This window comes from Cyrtonyx montezumae, unplaced genomic scaffold (genome assembly GCF_038088225.1).
Source record: "Cyrtonyx montezumae isolate F1298 unplaced genomic scaffold, pur_monq_1.0 scaffold_3, whole genome shotgun sequence".
Taxonomy (NCBI): Eukaryota; Metazoa; Chordata; class Aves; order Galliformes; family Odontophoridae; genus Cyrtonyx; species Cyrtonyx montezumae.
In genome coordinates, this window is record NW_027072034.1 from 1,859,521 (window position 1) to 1,878,295 (window position 18,775).

The 18,775-nt window shown below is 40.1% G+C and overlaps 1 protein-coding gene across 2 annotated transcripts in view; it reads right to left on the reverse strand.

The window, feature by feature from the left end:
* Positions 1-17,761, reverse strand: part of GTF2F2 (general transcription factor IIF subunit 2) — a 162,798-nt gene extending 145,037 nt beyond the window's left edge. Inside the window, exons 1-5 of one of the 2 annotated variants that reach the window (XM_065743961.1) lie at positions 17,573-17,754; positions 11,846-11,919; positions 11,340-11,358; positions 9,585-9,729; positions 1,777-1,815 (exon numbers count right to left, since the gene is read on the reverse strand). In XM_065743961.1, the coding sequence (XP_065600033.1) occupies positions 1,777-1,815; positions 9,585-9,729; positions 11,340-11,358; positions 11,846-11,919; positions 17,573-17,638 (343 nt within the window). In that variant the 5' untranslated portion in view covers positions 17,639-17,754. Of the gene's footprint in view, positions 1-1,776; positions 1,816-9,584; positions 9,730-11,339; positions 11,359-11,845; positions 11,920-17,572 lie in introns of both variants that reach the window. The other variant, XM_065743962.1, reaches the window with a different exon arrangement.
* Positions 17,762-18,775: the final 1,014 nt, after the last annotated feature.

Here is an 18,775-nt window from a genome sequence, read left to right on the forward strand (position 1 = left end):
TTTGGGAAAGGTCATCTGAGTTTCATGATGCATTTGGGGGGGAAAAAAGTGAATAAACATTCTAAACAACTGTAGCTGATGGCTAAGAGTCTCACTTTAAATGCCATGGTGTAACCAATTACCATCATTTAGTAACTGAATTCCCAACCAGCTTTATTCCATCAAATGGGTTTGGCACTATATCTTGTCAGTGTATTTATGCAGTGCCCAGCACACAGTTGCTCATTCTCCCCACTGATGCAAAAATACAAGCAATTAAACATATACAGTCATCTTATACAACATACCCTGGACAAGAAACAGGTGGAAAGAGTGAGACGCAGACAACTTGATCATTCACATGAAAAGCTGAAACAAAACTGAACAAAAAACTGCAAAGCACAAATAAATATGTATGCCTACAGCTACATAAAAATATCAGAGAAATGCAATGTAAGTATTAATATGCTGACTCATTTCAGAAGCCAAATTCTCAAGATCTCCTTTAAATGCAATCTCCCATGGCAGTGAGTCTCAGTGTTCAAGTGGTATACAATACTTATCTCAAGGAAGTAGCTCTTTGTAACCTTAAAAGTCATATCACAATTAGCTTATAATTACAGTGATCAGGTTTTAACAAGTATCTGCAATGAACTGCAAGTTATAAAACACACAAGAAACAGACACCTTGATTCTACAGTGTACAAAAAATATATTCTAGAAGACAATGTGAAAGATGACTAGCAGTGAACTTATGATTAAGACTCTTTCCAGTCCATCTACCATCTCTGCCATTCCTATTTACAAGTGTTGGTACTGTTAAATCTGTATGCATCACTGGTAATCTTTCTACTAATGAGACTGAGATTTGTCTCTCTATATATTGCATTAGCCATGTCTAGTTTTGCAGGATCACAGGCTCTTACTAACCTTGGCACTTATTTGCACTAGTATATTAATGATACTTTTGAAACATCTTTCCTTCATAAAAGCAAAAAAGGGAATTTTTATTAAACACTACCTGACATTAAGACTTTCATGCAGTCATATACAAACCTGGCAATTTCAGTAATGTAAGCCCAAAGGATTTAGCAGAAGTGAAGGGAGCAGACTAGGACTGACCTCAAGAGAGCTCTGTTTGAGCTGCTGGGGAATTGCACTTGAACCCATCTCTCTTATTCTTAGCTATTTTAAAGAGCTGTCTCCTTCCTCCTCGCTGTAAAGGAAGCCTGCACAAACTAGCTTAGGTTTCAAATCTTTTCATTCCCAATCCTGCCTGATATCCTATCTAATAGAAGCACTTTGTAAGTGAACTAAGAATTTTACTAAGAATTTTGGACTCTTTCCAAGGAATGGTTAAATCTTTCACAAACATTAGAAAAAATGAATAAAGTACAACGCTAGAATGCCATAATTTAGACCAATTAATCTATGCAATTAAAATCAAATAACACAAGATTTGGAAATCTACAAATTTTCTAATCAGGAAGAATGGAGCCAAGCTAAAAGACCTAACAAAATAAATGAGAAGTAGCAAATATAAATCTAAAATGACATTCTATAAAACATTATATTTTTAAAGCTCTCCTCCGTAAGGTGTTTTTTTTTTTCCATTTGAATAAAAATATTAATAATTTAAGCTCTTGGTTGCATTGCAGCAGGCGTTTTATGATACGCTGCCCTAGAAATAGAGCAGATTTTTCTTTTTTTAAGCTACCAAATTCTTGGAAAGTAAAACTGAAAAGACTCAGTTATAAGTCATTACTGCAGCATTTCAAAGAAAGTGTCCACACTCACCATAGCTGCCACCTTCAGATTTATCTTCTGGTTGGCTCTCTGAAAAAAAAAAAAAACACAAATGAACAAAAAATGAAATGTAAAGTTTCTGTGTTGGTGACTACAAAGTGAGCTGCAAAGCAAAGAAGGATAAATTATAATAAAAATCACAATCATTGAGTTTGATTAACGTTTGTAAGTTTACTTTTTGAAGAAAAATTAATCACACAGAGCAACAAAAAAATCTCATTTAGTACTCAAACTAGCAATTTAAATAATTCCATTACACCTCTCATTGAACTCCGCATAAATGACATTACAGTTATAGAAATCCAATGGTAGGATTATGCTTAAGAGAGAAACAATATTCGTTTATCTCACCAGCCTCTGTAAATAAATGAATATTAGCTTTGCATATTAAAAAATGAATAAATTAAAAGCTCTGCAAAGGAATACTCTCAAATAGCAGCAGGTACATTATGAACACAAACAACCTCCCCTCTAGCTTTCCTGCAGCATTCTAGATAACACAAGCATTTACTTTTTCAGACTTTTCACCTTCTCATCACTGGCCCCCAGATGATGGTATAGCCCAACTTGTTAGGTAAAAATACAAGCTTTATATAAATCAGGAAGGTGTACTGTTCCATGAAGAATCAAAGTATGCATGAAAGAAAAAGAAAAAGAAAAAAAAGAGACACATACTGAGGACAGCCAAAAAAATTATCACCGAGGTGAATGGCACAGTGCAAATCAGAAACAGCTTTCTGCATCAGCTCCCAGTTCAGCCTTTCAGGAGTAGATGTATTTAGGTAAACCAAGTTTTAACAGTTAAAAAGCCCTACATGAATTTTTCAAGCTGAAGTTTGACTGCTCCTCCTATATTTGTTCTTTTTATACCTCTCCTAAGGTAGGGGATATAAAGAATGTTTTAACTCATCTGAAATGCAGTTAAAAATGGTAACATACTCTCATCTTCCACTTCCAACTCAGATGTGTCACAGCTATCATTAAGGACAATTTACGTATAGGCACAAGGGAATAGCTGCAGTAACTTGGAGATAAATGTTTTGAGTTGTTAGTTTGATCACTTCTGTCATTTGCAGGCTGGGTATTAGCAGATCTGAACACAAGGTTTTTACAAAATCTTTCTGACACTGCTTCTTGTTGGTTATCATGGCTGAGGCCTTGTTTTCTCAGTGAAAAGGCCGACAGCCTGAGGACAAATGCAAATAGTAGGATCTGAGTGATGCTGCTTTCTCCTTCTTGAACAGGGGCTGTTGTTAATCTTAGCAGCTCATGGTGTGAGCTTTTCTCAACGAGAAAATGTCATTATGTGGTTTCTTCCCACCCATGAACAGTCACTATGTGAGCGTGAGCCCTAGAATCTTTCAGACATACATGTAGATTAGTTCAACTGAAGAAAAGCAAACATCTCCTCATTCACTTGTCTTTTTTTCTTTAGTGTACTTGGCACGTTATCATAATGGTGCTATTAGCCAACCAATATCCTAAGTTGGTTTTAAATCAGTTATGGAAGAATTCAATACATCCCAAACAAGCAAAAAGGACTTAATGAAGAACATGTAAACATACTGAGACATATCAAACCTTGACATGGATGAGACAGAAGTAGTAGCTGGATTTTGGAACTGTTTCTTCTTAACTTTGTTATCATGAAAGACTTGCTACTTACTCGTAACTACTATATAAGAAGACATCACGCTTAAAAATTGTTAATGGTATACATATATTGCTGTTCGAATCAGAGATACCATGTCCACAGGAGGAGTATGTTCACCTGTATGTAGCAGGGGATAATAGAGATAAAAAAAGAAAATTCCAGTCTTGCAAAAAAAAATATTTTTCCTCAACATTAAAAAATTTCTTTTTTTGTTCTGATTAAATCACGTCTCTGCTTTTAAAGTCTTCCAAGTATGAAAATAGAGTGAGGGTGGTAAAAGCAGTTGCCTACTTATATGTCTTATCTACGTAGACTACAGCTGTTCTGCCTCCTCTGTAACATACAAGATTCCCAGACAGTCAGGACCTGACTTTTTTTCCCCCATCACACATCAGCAATATGAAAGGAAACAAAGTCATTGAAGTAGGCAGAAAGCCAATTCTACTCTCATCATGATAAATCCACCATAATATTCCATATATTTCATGCATTAAATCCTCAAAACAATTATTTATGTTTGCACAGGAATTAACAGCCTGTAATTTTAATAATAAAAACACTAAGTAAATTAGCTTACCCTGACAGCCAGCTGAACTCACTCTACAGTAGTTTGTTAATCCTTACAATGCTCAGAAGCCAGTAGGTAAACACCATTTCCATCTTTTAGAGATGGAGGAGGGTCATAAGCAGTCACTTGTTTTTCAGATGGACTGCGCGTCACAATAGTACACATGAAATCCTGCCCCATCAAAGCATTGTCTAATGTAATAATGCGACTAACTCGAGTCATGCATTCTGCTTTTCTGATAATGAGTTGCATCTTCTCTATGATCTTTACACATATTTGGAAATTGCATAAGTGCCAGAGCCCCGAAATGCAGCTGTGGTTTGTTTCTTTTGATCATTATGGCATCAGTAGGTTCTCCTCTCCTGTTGTTACCCAAACACTCTACAGCCAGTCCATAAAAGACTGAAACAAATAAAGGAACAAGGATATATTAACTAAGACCACAAACCATTTTGGAGACCAGAACGTTGTTAAGCGACAGCTCAAACAAATAGATGCAACTGGAAAAATATGCTGAAGTACAGAGGTAAAGCACCAAACTCCTGACCAGGCAGAGCTAAAATGCAGAACAACGGAGACATTTACTTTCCAAACAACAGTTTGATGAGAAATTTGAGATGTCAAACACGTATCTAATAAGATTGGAAGTTGTATCCCAAGACATCAAGATTCAGAGTGCTGTGGAAACAATTAAATGTAATTATAGCAGTAACTGCTTTCTTTATTGAAAGAAAAAAATCTTGGAAAGATGCTCCTTATTAGTCATTTCTTCCCTTCAGATTTCTTCAGATGGCTGGATATAGCTGTTATTTCAAAATTCAAGCTCTGAATGATCATTTTCACTGGAATACAATCAGGCGCATTGTAAGCTATACAGTAGGCATGATTCATGTACCAGCACAAAAAAGGGACATTCACGTTAGAAGTTGTCTTTAACTAAAATAAACAAGGGAATAATATTAGAGGGCACTGGAAGTAAAGGAGTTGGTACACAGGCAGAGTTATTGGTATTACTGAATGGGATTATAAACCAAAAAAGTTGCACTTCGTGAAATGAGATTCTGAAAGAAGATGCAGAAAATTGGATAAGAATGTGATGTGAAGAGCTTCTTCTGTGAACCACAGGATGGTGAAAACAATCTATGCATGACTGCTTCCCCACAGGAAGCAAAGGTTTGGTACTCATTCTGCCAACGCAATTCTCTAAGCACATTTTACTCAAACATCAGTAAGATGGGAAAAGAATTAAGGAATTAAATGTCACTAAATGAAACGTGAAGGAAATCCCACTTATGAAGGGGGGGGGTGTGAATAAATATGCAAATTTTCAATAAAATGAGTAATCACACCCAGCTTTATAGAATATCTTACTCTATATTTTATCCCACAGTTGAAAATCTTTCTATCTGTCCATTAGACCTTTAGATATAGGGATGCAATTGTCTGCCACGCTCTGTGTTTTCCCAGGTCACCTTAGGAGCACATTTTTCCAATAACCAGCTCAGTAAGAAACTTTTCTCATCGTCTATAACATAGCTGCATTTATAATTTATATTAAGTGCCAGCAAGCCTTAACTACCTGCTGGCAGAAAAATTAAGCAAGAAGAAATTAAAGTAGTTAAGGGAATTCATTTATAATCACAATCAGGAAGTTAAATGTTGAACATTTAACAAAAGCATGTTCCCATTTCTTCAACCAAGACAGAAGCTGTCAAATTTTACTTCTTCCTTATGCCAGTAGTAAGCTTGGAAGGATACTTTTAATCCACTATAGCCCATATCAAGTCTAAGATTTGCCCTTAGATAGTTCGTAGCTATACACACACAAGAATAACTCATTTTGTTCAATAAAGCACACTGAAATATATGCAAAATGCTCTCCATTCCTCCTGCTCAAAAAAAATTACAACTGTGATCGCTGATGACAAAGATAAGATAAAATGACTGGAAGCACAAATAGCATTGTTGCATAGCAACTGTTGATGTACATATGGTGATGTTTATGGAACAGAATGTAGTTCGTATTTAACGCTAAAATAATACTGAAATCAGCCTAGACAGCAAGAGACAACTGTGCTCTGGATCCTCCTGCAGCCATCAGCAAAGCCATGCTAGGTTTGCTGAACTTAACACCAGAACACCACTGCAGGTCTTAGGACTTGCACAGCAATGAAGACTACACCATGAGTCACACATGCAAACATCATGGCTGAGAAAGCAGGGAGAGAAAACAAGGCCTCCTAAGATCAACCAAAGATCATCCCTGGGAAACGTCCATTAGCTCCTAACCTGGACCAAAACAATTGCAGTGTAAGGGTCCTCCAGGCAGCAGATGAATTAGTTATTTTGCAACTAGTATTTCTCAATATATATCAAAAGAACCTATATGCATTAGTCCATTAACTAATGTGGGACAACCAGACATGCAGAGATTTACCATGCATGAGCGAAAAGATTCCTTCCAACCACAAGTTACCAGAAGGAAGTGTGGTATTTGTTTCAGTCTTTTATGGACTTATAAAGCAAAACAAAACAAAAGACAAAGAAAATCCATTCAGCAGTCCAGAAACTACACCATGCAGAAAACACTACATTTCTTGTCAAGTCTGATCTCTCTTGCTTGCTTTAAGTGATCTGAAGTATCAATGTGAAGTGCTGAATAGGCCAGATGGGTAAACTCCCTACAGCATCTACTCTGAGTACAAAAGACTGCAGATGCAGCTTTGTCAACCTCATTCATTTTCTGAATCAAAAGGATCACAGAATATCCTAAGCTGGAAGAGACCCCTGGAGACTAAGACCAACCCCTAGCTGCTCACAGGACCACCCAAAATCCAAACTATAGGCCTGAAAGTGTTATCCAAATGCTTCCTTAACTCCAGCATCTTGGGTCTGTGACCACTGCCTTGGGGAGCTGTGCAACGCCTGACCACGCTGTGGTGAAGACAGACACAACAGAATGGGGATCCCAGGATTAGAGGATAGCAGACATAAAAGATCCTGGAGTTTTTAAACATTCTATTCATAACAGAAATCCAATTGTTATATGCAGTTTTCTCTGTTTTAGATTAAGTTCAGTCCTCAGGAAATGTATTGACTGAGAGCAATAGTGCACAAAGCACTTTTTGGTCCATATTTTGATCACGTTACTCCTTAGATAAATCCTTACAGATGCAACCAGGATGGAATTTGGGATATATTTGCCTTTTATATTCTTCTTTTTTAACAATCAAAAGAAGTCCAACAATACAGTACATTAAAGTTTATCTTTGATTCTGTTACCAGTACCAGTTTTAACTCAACAGCCAAACTGTGTAGACATTTTGTACTGACTGCATGCCATGCTTGCTATACCCAAGCAAAAGCAGTGCTGACAAGTTCTATGTTTATTCAGTGCTGCAATCCAAATATTTCTCATTCAAATAAACACTAATTTAAATAATAATAAACACTCCTAATTATTATTACAACTTCTACTTAATAGATTGATCATCCTTGAATAACACTTTGTAGTTGCTAAGAAATGTTGATTTTTTAATCAATTACATAAAAGTAGGGCAGCATCTTAATACCTAAAGGTTTCAGAACATTTGTGTTACAGATGGCAAAATGGAAATCATAGAATCATAGGATGGCTTGGGTTGAAAAGGACCCCAAAGATCATCAAGTTCCAGTCCCCCTGCCTCAGGCAGAGGGCCCCATCCAACATTTAACACCTCCAGGGATGAATGCCCTTGCTGGGCAGCCTGTGCCAGCACCTCACCACTCTCTGTAAAGAACTTCTCCCTGAAATCCTTCCCTCCTTGAGCTTAAAACCATTCCCCCTTGTCATATCACTATCTACCCTTTTTAAAATTTGATTCTTCTCTTGTTTATAATCCTCTCTTAAATACTGGAAGGCTGCAATGAGGTCTCCTCGCAGCCTTCCTTTCTCCAGGCTGAACAAACCCAGCTCCCTCAGTGTGTCTTCGTAGGGGAAGTGCTCCAGCTTTCTGAAATAAATGAACATCTTCTAGGTACCACATTCTAATAACTTTCATTCTAACGACAGACCCTGAATATTCAAGTTAAGGTGCAGTCAGCACAATGCTCAAGTTACCACGACAACTTTCAGAAGCAGTATTTTTTTGTAGAAAAGTGTCTTGGAAAGCAAAATCCCTCAAGATACCAAATATGCAAAAATCTTGTAATGCATATTCTAAATATATCTTTACCTTCACTGAAATTACCTTCACCTGAAATCTCTCTTCTTGCAAGCATTCTGAGGTCAGGGCACAGAGAGACATAAAAGGATGAGGTGCTACTCAATACTTACAAGGTCCTTGAAAACTCCCTCTCTCTTTCCGTATCTATAACCTACAGATTATAAAACTCAGTACTCTTATTGTGTTGCATGTTACATACATAGAAATACAATAGTTTTTCAAGTGAGAAAAACCATTAAAAGATTGAATTAGTTTCAGAGAAAGGGACAGCAACTCTAAAGTGCCTTAGTGGTAGCATAAGAGCTTAGATTTTGAGCAGGTAGCAGGCATGCTATTTATACTTTAATATTTCCACGTTCAGCCATGAAATCTCTAAAACAGATTTTAAAAGAGAGGTGGTCAAACTTACTGAGTATTCTAACTCTGTCCTTCAGTTATGATTGATTCACTCTCCCTTATCTGTTCGATAATCATCACGCTGCCATCAGAGCACTTACCTGCCAGACTACCAACATGAGAACATCAGAAACAAATCACACTTAAGAGTTTGCTGCCCCAAAGAAGGTAGAGGTACCAAAAATTGTTTGTCTCCTGGGGAAACCAAAGCTTAAGTGCCTGAAATTGAGCTATCTTCTGCAGACAGCAAGATAAGATCTGCAGACATCTTACCCTCCTTTCTCCAACACCTAAAACATGACTACGTAACTTCAGAAGAAAACCTTACAGCACACAAGACTTATAAAAAAGGCAGTCTGCTGAGCATACTGTACACTATAACACTTCCATGTAGCTTAAACCTAACATGCAATTTAGGATATATTACCTTGAACATCCAAATCACTCAGAGTTCCTGAGCTGTACTTAAGGCAGGCCAGGTAACCGGTATCCAGAGAGAAGGAAAAAATGACAGTAGTGCTGCAGTGTACCTTGTATGACCTTGAGTATGACCATACCAAGTATGACCTTGCCAAGCTTTAATTCACTTAAACCACAGTATTATTTTCAGAAAATGTACTAAACAGATGTGTTTATTGCTAAAATGAACCCGTTCAAGGGAGTGAGGAGCAAGCATCATTTTTATGAAACTAAATCCACAGTAGAGACCTTGGTCTTCCTGAAAGCACACTGGAACACCAGAACAGCTTTTCCAATTAAAAGCACTATGGTATGTTCTCTGTTCTTTTCAACAGACCCACAGTTGATATGTACAAGGCAACCCAAAAACAAACAAACAAAAATACAACAATATGCAAGCAGAAAAACACAAAATAAAGCTAAGAGCTTACTTTGCAGCTTTCTGGCCTTTACAGCATCCAGATTATTGAAATAATACATACCAGAACTGTAACAAATAACAACAATTCTAACTTACCTATTGAAGTTTCTGTGAACACTGTTAAGGTCTGTCCTCCCACACTTTGCAAAAGAAATGGATGCTCTCTTGGTGCACTGACAGAAGCAGGTTTTCCTCCAATATCACTGATGCTAGCAAGTTCTTCATTCAAAGTAAATGACACCTAATGGTCACAATTATCAAAATGTTACTAAGCAGACTCAATTATACAGTTTTAAGAGTTATGGGGAAATATAAAGAGAGAAAATACAAGTGGTACAGAACATTTCTATTTCAAAAATATAAAGAGTAGGGCAAGACTCCTAACACATGAATCTCTTGTTGAAATAAGGTATTCAAAGTTTTCATGTAGTTAATAAAATTTACTCATCTTTTAATAACTTTTTGCAACCAAGAATGTTTTAATTTTACTTATTAAAATCTAAAGCAAATAGCTTTTCAGACATCATTTAGTATGAGCGCTTTAAAACGATTCACATAGCCAGTTTATTCCCCAAGAAAGTGCTAAAGCACACAATAAGTGTTATTAACCTGGGAACTTAGAGCTGCACACAGATCAGGAGAAGTTCAAATACAGCTTCTTTGCTGTATTTCCATCACATGCCCAATAAGGATTCTGAGGAGGTACTGGAGTGACAGGGTAAGCAGAATCCATAGGCATGGGACACACAAGAAACCTGCAGGAGGATTGCTCAGACCAGCATTACATAGATCTCCTGTATATCCTGCTTTGCCCCCGAGCTCCAATGTCCCTGCAAAGCCAGCTGAAGTTCCTCACCACTGGGCTCTACGCAGTTTGGGACTCTCTTCAACACCAAGGCTTGGATGTGGGGCTCACAAAATACAGGAAGCATGGCCCATATTCCAGCCTTGAAAACTCCAGTGAATCCAGAGTTCCAGTAGTCTGTCCACTTATTCTATAGTTTTTGGCAGGTTCTCAAATGGCAAACATAGCTTGCTTCTTTGTTACAGGTTGGGCCAGAGTTTCTTTCAGTTCTAAGTGATAATCCTAAGTAATTCTAACTAATGCTACTTATCTCCTGCAAGAGATACATGAAGTTACTGTTATTTACTGGTACTGCTAATAAAAGTAGTTGCCTTTTCATCTGGAAAAAAAGAAAAACGAACGCTTTATATTATTAAACAAAATTTCAAATATCAGGTGCAATTCCTTCTGAAATTGCAAAGCACCACTTTCAACTACTTTTGCTTCATCATCATCCCCCTTAGCTCTCATGCAGCCTTTAGTACTAAGACACCTCAAAACATGTACGGAAAATGTCACTACTATGAACTGCTGCTTACATGGGCAGGCAAACGTCAGGAACAAAGAGATGTTATGAAAGTCATAGAATCACAGAACATCTTGGGCTGGAAGGGACCCAACACAGATCAGTGTAAGCCCAACTCCTGGCTCCACTGAGGACCATTCAAAAATCAAACCCTATGTCAGAGAGCACTGTCCAAATGCTTCTTGAACTCTGGGAGCTCAGTTTCATGACCCCACTGCCCTGGGGAGCCTGTTCCATGCCCATCACCCTCTAGTGAAGAACCTTCTCCTAATACCCAACTTGACTCTCCCCTGAAAGGGAAATCCTGCAATAAACATATGGGCAGAGGCATACATAGAATTCTCCACTCCCAGGTGTGTGGTGCAAAGCTTTATTACAGCTTAACTGAAAAATATGATATAAGAAAACATTAAGTTCTAAACAATTTTCAGAATAAAAAAACATAACACATCCAGAGCCTTCGGATTTAATAGTTACTTACTTCTGTTCTTCCTTGATTTCTGCAAAAGAAAATATTTCATGTTTTAGTTTCCATAATCTATTTCCACAAGTTTTGCTTCCCTGATGAAAACACAAATTCAAATTCTAGCTTTGTTACTCAACTTGAATCCTAAGCTGCTCAATTGTTTTTGCATGCTGATGCCCAAAAGTAAATGGGAAAAATCAGCAGGTGAGAACAGAAGCAGCAAAACAGCACATCAATAAGTCAAAGGAGATTTTCCAGTTAGATGTGCATATTCATTGGGTTTAAGAAATCAAACAGCACTTTATGGGTTACAACCACTCCTCAGTATAATTTAATTTATATATAAACAATATACAAGGGTTCTTCAATTTATAGAGAAATATGCACATAGTGTTTATGAGAAACAAAGTTATGTAATATAAGAGGTGCAACATTATCTATTTTACTGCAGGTAACTTCTTCTACATACAACGTAAATAGACTAAGAACTGCAAACAATTAAAGGTACAGTAAAGGCTTACTTGGAAATCCTCAGTTTTCCCACTTCACCTCTTCCTGTGGCTTTATTCCACTGCTGAGATAAGTATTTGGGGACCTAGAAGACAACAGATATCAATAAAAGCAGATTTTAAAATTCTGTACAAATTGTGTACATGAACATACTTTAAATGCTTTCCCACTGGCCATTTCCAAACACAGTATGAAGTGCAGATAGAAGACAATTTATTCCACTGGGAGTGGAAAAAACGAATAAGGAAGCATAAGAATAAGGCTGGTGTAGAGTATGCTCGTCACCAGAAAGAAAAAAAGTCTTGCACTATCTTGAATCTTGGTCAGGCAGTAAAGGTGCCTCACGGCACGAGCAGCAAACCAACAAGCTGAAAGCTGGCTTTCTTCTTTTCCTACTAACACAGTGTGAGCTGAAACCATGGCCTGCCCCTCCACTGTCCAGTGCCCAGCCTTGTGCCTGGCTGCAGCTGCCACACACACACACACACACACTTCAGGCTTCCAAACACATCCTGGAGGCCAAGTGCATCTGCAACAGCACTTTATTTTTCTGGAGATAATAAGGCCTGGAGAATGTGTCCAATGCTCAGCAGGCTTACCTAGGTTCTTCTTAAAAGACCAGACAAGCTTAAAGAAGATGAGTCACATTTTTTCTGTGAAATCAAAATGTTAAGTGCTTGTGTCAATAGTCTGTGCTATCTCTGTTTAACTGGCAAGCAGTTCTAAAACAGAGTGGTGATATGAGGGCACATTCCCAGAGGACTTCAGGAAGGGCCACAGCCTTGTCCCGGAGAGTAGCACTGGTGAGCACAGCCTCAGAGCAATGAGAACAGCAGCAGTCCCCCAGCTCATGCCAACCTTTCCTTGCCACAAGTCAGCTGAACCATTATTGGTGCAGTGCAATGTTTAGCAGATCACAAAGGTTTTTTCCCCAGCCTTCAGCAATTACGGCTGTCTTTCAACACAGCCTGAAGATGACGTCAGCACAATAAATGTGAGGTGGAGCAATTCACCCCACACACACATAAGCTTACATACTTACAATATATCTGGACAAGCCTACATTATTTTTGCAGCAATAGCTTAGCCCTCACTATTGGCACAATAAAGTTAATTCCAGATGACACTGTCAACAGCTACTGAAAATATCTGTGCCTATGTAGGGAGACATTGTGAGATGTAGCCACTGAGAAATGTACCACATTCTGTTTGTGGTATTCAGCTTCAAGCAGCAAACTGGCACTTTGTAGTCTGGTTTTGTCCTGCAGAAGATAAAAGTAAGCCAAGTTTTACTCCAGAGATGAGGAAGATGGGCTAGAGAAGGATTTGGGAGTGTCGACTGATGAAAGATTCAACACCAACCAGCAATGTCAGCATGCAGCTCAGAAGGCCAACTGTATCCTGGGATTCATCAAGTGTGACCAGCAGGATGAGAGAGGTGATTCTGCCCCTCTACTCTGCTCTTGTGAAACCCCAACTGGAGTACAGCATCCAGTTCTGGGGCCCCAAACACAAGAATGGCATAGAGCTGTTGGAGCAGGTCCAGAGGAGGGCCACGAAGATGATCAGAGAATTGGAGCACCTCCACTACGAGGACAGGCTGAGAGAGCTGGGGCTCTTCAGTCTGGAGAAGAGAAGGCTTCAGGGGGACTTTATAGTGGCCTTCCAGTACCTGAAGGGGGCCTACAGGAAAGCTGGGGAGGGACTTTTTGTAAGGGCACAGAGCAACAGGATGAGGGGAAATGGTTTTGAACTGGAAGAGGGTAGATTTAGATGAGATATTAGGAAGAAATTACTTAATGTGAGAGTGATAAGACACTGAAACAGGTTACTTAGAGGGAGGTTGTGGATGCCACCTCCTCAGAAGCACTCAAGGCCAGGCTGGATGGGGCTTTGAGCAACCTGGTCTAGTGGGAGACATCCCTGCCTACAGCAGAGGGTTGGAACTAGATGATCTTAAAGGTCCCTTCCAACCCAAACCGTTGTATGGTTCTATTCCAGATTGTCTATTCTGACAAACAGTAACCTGCAAAGTTCTAAAGCTCAAATTAATAATGACCTTCCATCTAGTTGTTCTTCCTTAACAAAACAAACACAGAAAACACCTTTGTGCTGGTGCTTAGCACCTTCCTCTAGCCTCACAATAACTTGATAGCTGCAGAACAGACAGACACCAATGTCCTCCAACTTCTCACCCAAACTCAGCATCAGTCCACGTGCTGTAAGCTGCTAGTGCTGGGTCAAACATGTCACAAACGCATGACAAAGCAATGAATGGATGCAATCTATTGAGATGTATTTTCAGCTTTTGAAGTGGCAACTTTCTATAACAGATTTCATGCCAGATCAGGTCTCATTTTCTTTCTAACAACACAATAAATGCTTTGACACGTGCTCTGGCTGACTCAATGAAAATATTATGATGTGCTCACACCTCGCCTGTATCTAATTTATACTGCCAGGTAATGAGTATACACACATTCAGCATAAGTAGAAAAGGACTGAAGGACTCTGATGCCATTAAAATTGCTGACTTCGTATATAATATAATCAGACAGGGAATTTATTCAGACTGGGAAGCTGCAGATCAATCATACCCCTTTCAGTCTCAAAGGATGCAATTAATCATCTTTCTGCCAGTCTACCTGAATCAATGGCTACTGTGGGGAAAGAGGAAAAAGGGTAATGAAGAACAGTGATCAAAGGATTACCTCTATCTGTACATGGTTACTTCAGTTCAGATGGTACTCTCTAAACCACAAGCTAAAATCTCTAGCTCCTAATGACATAAGCAATCACAGGAAAGGCAAATGACATCTTATTTAGACAGGAAAAGCTTAACTGGACTTCATCATGCTGTAAGTTGAACTTACAGAAACTAATCAATTTTCTGAATCTTTAACATACAGAAAATGTAGTAAGAACAATGCACAAAATAATCACAGAATCACAGAGGTTGGAAGGGACCTCCAGAGATCATGGAGTCCAACCCCCTGCCAAAGCAGCTCCCTAGCCCAGGTTGCACAGGTAGGCGTCCAGGCGAATCTTGCTCTGCTGCATGCATCTCCCAGCTACACTTAGAGCAAAACACACAGGCAGCCCCATCTCTAATAAAGCACTGACCATTTCCCCTGTGTGCACTTAGCTCTTTATATACATAGCAATCTGCATGCTGTGCATACATCAGAAATCAAGTAAAACTGATCTCAGGTTCTATGTTCCTGTCTTATATAATTTCATCTTTTGCACATTCAAAATGATCATGTTTTTTAAATATAAAACAACAAAAACACAGAAAAAGAAATGAAGAACTCTAATGGCTAATACTAAATGGGCTTTGCATTGCCCTGTACAATACCTCACCTTTGTAGCCTTCACCGAAAATTAAGAAAAATTAAGAGTTGCTTTCTGGTTTTGTACTAAAGCAGTTCTGTTTCTTGTACCTCCACGTACTGCTTGTGCTTCTAACCTACTAATCACTGCACTTTTCATTGCCTGTTAAATAGTCTCTCTGGGGCACTTTCTGTGCTAGTGTAACACACGCTAAGTGGAAATTAAATATTCTTTTTCCCTTCACTTAAACGGATTGCTCTCATGCTGGAAACAAGAGTCATTTCAGCCTTGTTAAAACACTTAGTGAAGAGAAAAGTACTTGTGTCACACATTGTCATAACTTACTGCATGTCAAAGAATACAGTAACAAACCTGGTTGTCTCCAAGTCCACAGGAATTTAAAGAGCAAAATCCTGCACACAACCAGCGATGGTTTACCAGTGTCAGCAATTTTGTAATATTTTTTTGTCCAAGATGACAGTCAATTTATTAAGTCAGACCACATGCAGGAATATACAGTTGGAAAAGCCATATTTAGGTGCTCCTTTAGTCCACTTTTCTCATTAAAGCAGGCAGCATCCCATGCTCTAAGAGTAGCGTCAGCCACAAGCACTGATGTGCCTGAACATTCTTATCTTGCTTCAAGAACCACCAAACTGTATCAGACAAAGGGACCACCAAGTTCAGTTTCCTCAGATGCAGCCAACTGCAGGCACAAACAGAAGAGCAGGAAAACATCAGAACAGCTGTATCCACAGCTTGCTCTTCTAATTTCTGATATTTTCCTCAGGGGTCTTGAGGGCATCTTCATTTTTAATACCTCACAACAGCATTCTTGCACTCAACTGTCTAATGGATCTTTGAGTTCCTGCAAAGATTCGATATTCATGTCTTACTATTTCAAAAAGTTCCTGAATTTAAACACACAGTGTGCAAAGCAGAACCTACTTTATGTGCTCTGAACGCCCACCAGATTAATTAATCTGTCACATCCTCATTACTGTGCTAGAGTTGACCCTTACCTGGTCCCTTTTTTCCCTAGTCACTTGTAATGCTACTTATTAATCTATATGCATCTGTAAGACTGACAAATTAATCACCTTCCAAAGGTAACAGCACACTGAGCTCCCCCACAGATGTTATCCCTCATTCCCCTGGTAACTCCTCAAGCTCTTCCCTGACCTGTTTCTAGGCCGGCTACGTCCTTTTCAATTCAGGAATTATAAGATCAGAACTACAACCAGTATTCAGGTACAGGCAATACGGTGGCATGATATTTCATCTTTTGCTTTCTATGCCTTTTGTAATCACACCCAAAATTGAATCTGCCCCTTTGGCTGTTACTTACTGACGTGGCATTTTTACAGAGCCATCCACACCTACTGTAAAATCATGATCTTCTGACTCAAGGGCAACACAAAGGAGAGATCCAACTGCTGTGTAAGAATAATTAGCATAGCTCACACACGTCAGCTTACATTTCTCATCTCTGATTTTTATTTGTCCTTTCATCTTCCTGTCTCTTGGTATAATCATGTTCTTCTGCAGCTTTCTGTTGTCAACTCTGATTTCTAATGCCCTAGATAAGCTATTATGGAGTCTACAATTTCCTGAAAGGAGATTGTGGCAAGGTGAGGGTTGGTCTCCTCACCAAGATAATAGGGATAGGATGAGAGGTAATGGCGCTAAGTTGCTCTACAGGGGGTTCAGGGTGGATATGAGGAAAATTTATTCTCTGAAACAGCAGTGATGCACTGGCAAAGGCTGCCCAGGGAGGTGGTGGAGTCACCTTCCCTGGAGGTGTTCAAGGAATGCGTAGGTGTGGCACTGAGGGACTTGGCCAGTGGGCATGGTGGGGATGGGCAGACGGTTGGACTAAGTGACCTCAGAGTGCTTTTATAAACATAACAGTTGTATGATTCGATGATCAGAGCATCGAGCATTTTTCAGTAAAGTTTTATAAAAGCAAGTGTTCAGATGTCAGTACTCAAGAAGAAACCGTGCAGACACATACCACCACCAGACTTGCTCTGCTATGCAGGCAGCTCAGGTATGTGCTACACCCAGAATCAGTGCTTGGGAACTGCCCTGTCCTAGCATATTCTTTTGTACTAACGTACCGGGCCTGTTCCATCTGCCCCCGAAAGAGGAAGAGGAGAGTGGTATTCTCCCCATTCTTGAAGGCTCCCAAGGGCAACTGGATGGGGCCCTGGGCAGCCTGAGCTGCTAGGCGGTACCACCCACAACAGGGTTGGAAGCGGATGGGCTTTAATGCCCCTTCCAAGCCAAGGTCCTGCCGCACGAACCGGCAGCGCCCTGGGACGCGGCCGCACAAGGCCCAGCCGGGCACGCGGCGCCGAACGCGGCCCGGAGCTCAGCGCAGCCAGGGCCTGGCGCCCACTCACCTTCACCAGCCACATGCCCGTGTTCTGCTTGGCCCCGGTGAGGTCCAGCTCGCCTTTCTCGCTCATGGCGGCGCGACAGCCGAGACAAGCCGGCTCCACACGCAGGACGGCTCCTCCTGCTCCCGCTGTACCCGCCCGGACCCGCACGGCAACGCACCACCAGCAGACGGTGGCCCGCGGAGGACAAGATACGCCGCCCGCGAAGGGCGGGGCGGCCGTGGGTTCGAGTCCCCACCCCGGCGTGTGATGGCCGCACAAAATGGTGGGCAGGGGGTCTTGATTTACTCTGGTAGCTGTGGGGTGATTGCATAATGTTGGCCCTGTTTCCTTCTGTCTGTTATCAACAGATCGTTATCAGATATACGTGTGCTGCTACGCACTCTCAGCAGCAGAGTTTTGCAGCCCAGGCGATGTGAAGAGAGCAAAAGAGGGAGGGCAGGGTGGGAAGCGGAGGGTAGAGGCTCCAGCTGCTTGTGAAACTGAATGCTTCATCATAGGACATCACAGAACTAAGGGTAGCGGGACAGAGGGGGTGAGGAATATATTAATGTAATGAACTTACAAGGGAAGAGGGAGATTTGTTCTACATGTCCTCCACAGATAAAATGTGAATAATTGTGCTTGGCTTTCTGAAAAAGGCTCTTACTTTTTCAGAAGTTACCCAAAGAGGGGGTGGAGTCTCGAACGCTAATAATCTCTGGGTTTTGTGCAGTTAATTCTGCTATGAGAAGGGGTACAGGACTTAAGTACTCTTCTGGATGAATCAAGAGAATACTGTGAGTACAATTTGAGCAGATATAAGCTGAAGGACAGGAGGCTTGCAGAAGTACAAGCTCAAAAACAAAATGCAGAGGCTGCAAAACTTTTTGTCAACTGAAGATAAGAAAGTAGAATAGATGTCCTGTTTCTGAAGATAAAATGGCAAAGCAGATGCCTCAACTCAACGTAACGTCAGCAGGAACCAGTTCAGGCTACCAACCCCCCCACCCCCTTCCTTCAAGGTTGGAAATTTAGAGACTAGCATGACTATTAGCTTTAATCCCACAATCACCAGAGATGTCAATAATTTTTTTGTAATTTCTGTCTGTGTCCTTGGAATGCAATGAATATGTATGTGCTATGCTTTTAAATATGTAGTCATTTCTCTCTTCAGTGTGCATGTTTGGTAAGCAATGTACCCAGCGCTGTGAATAAAGGGAATAC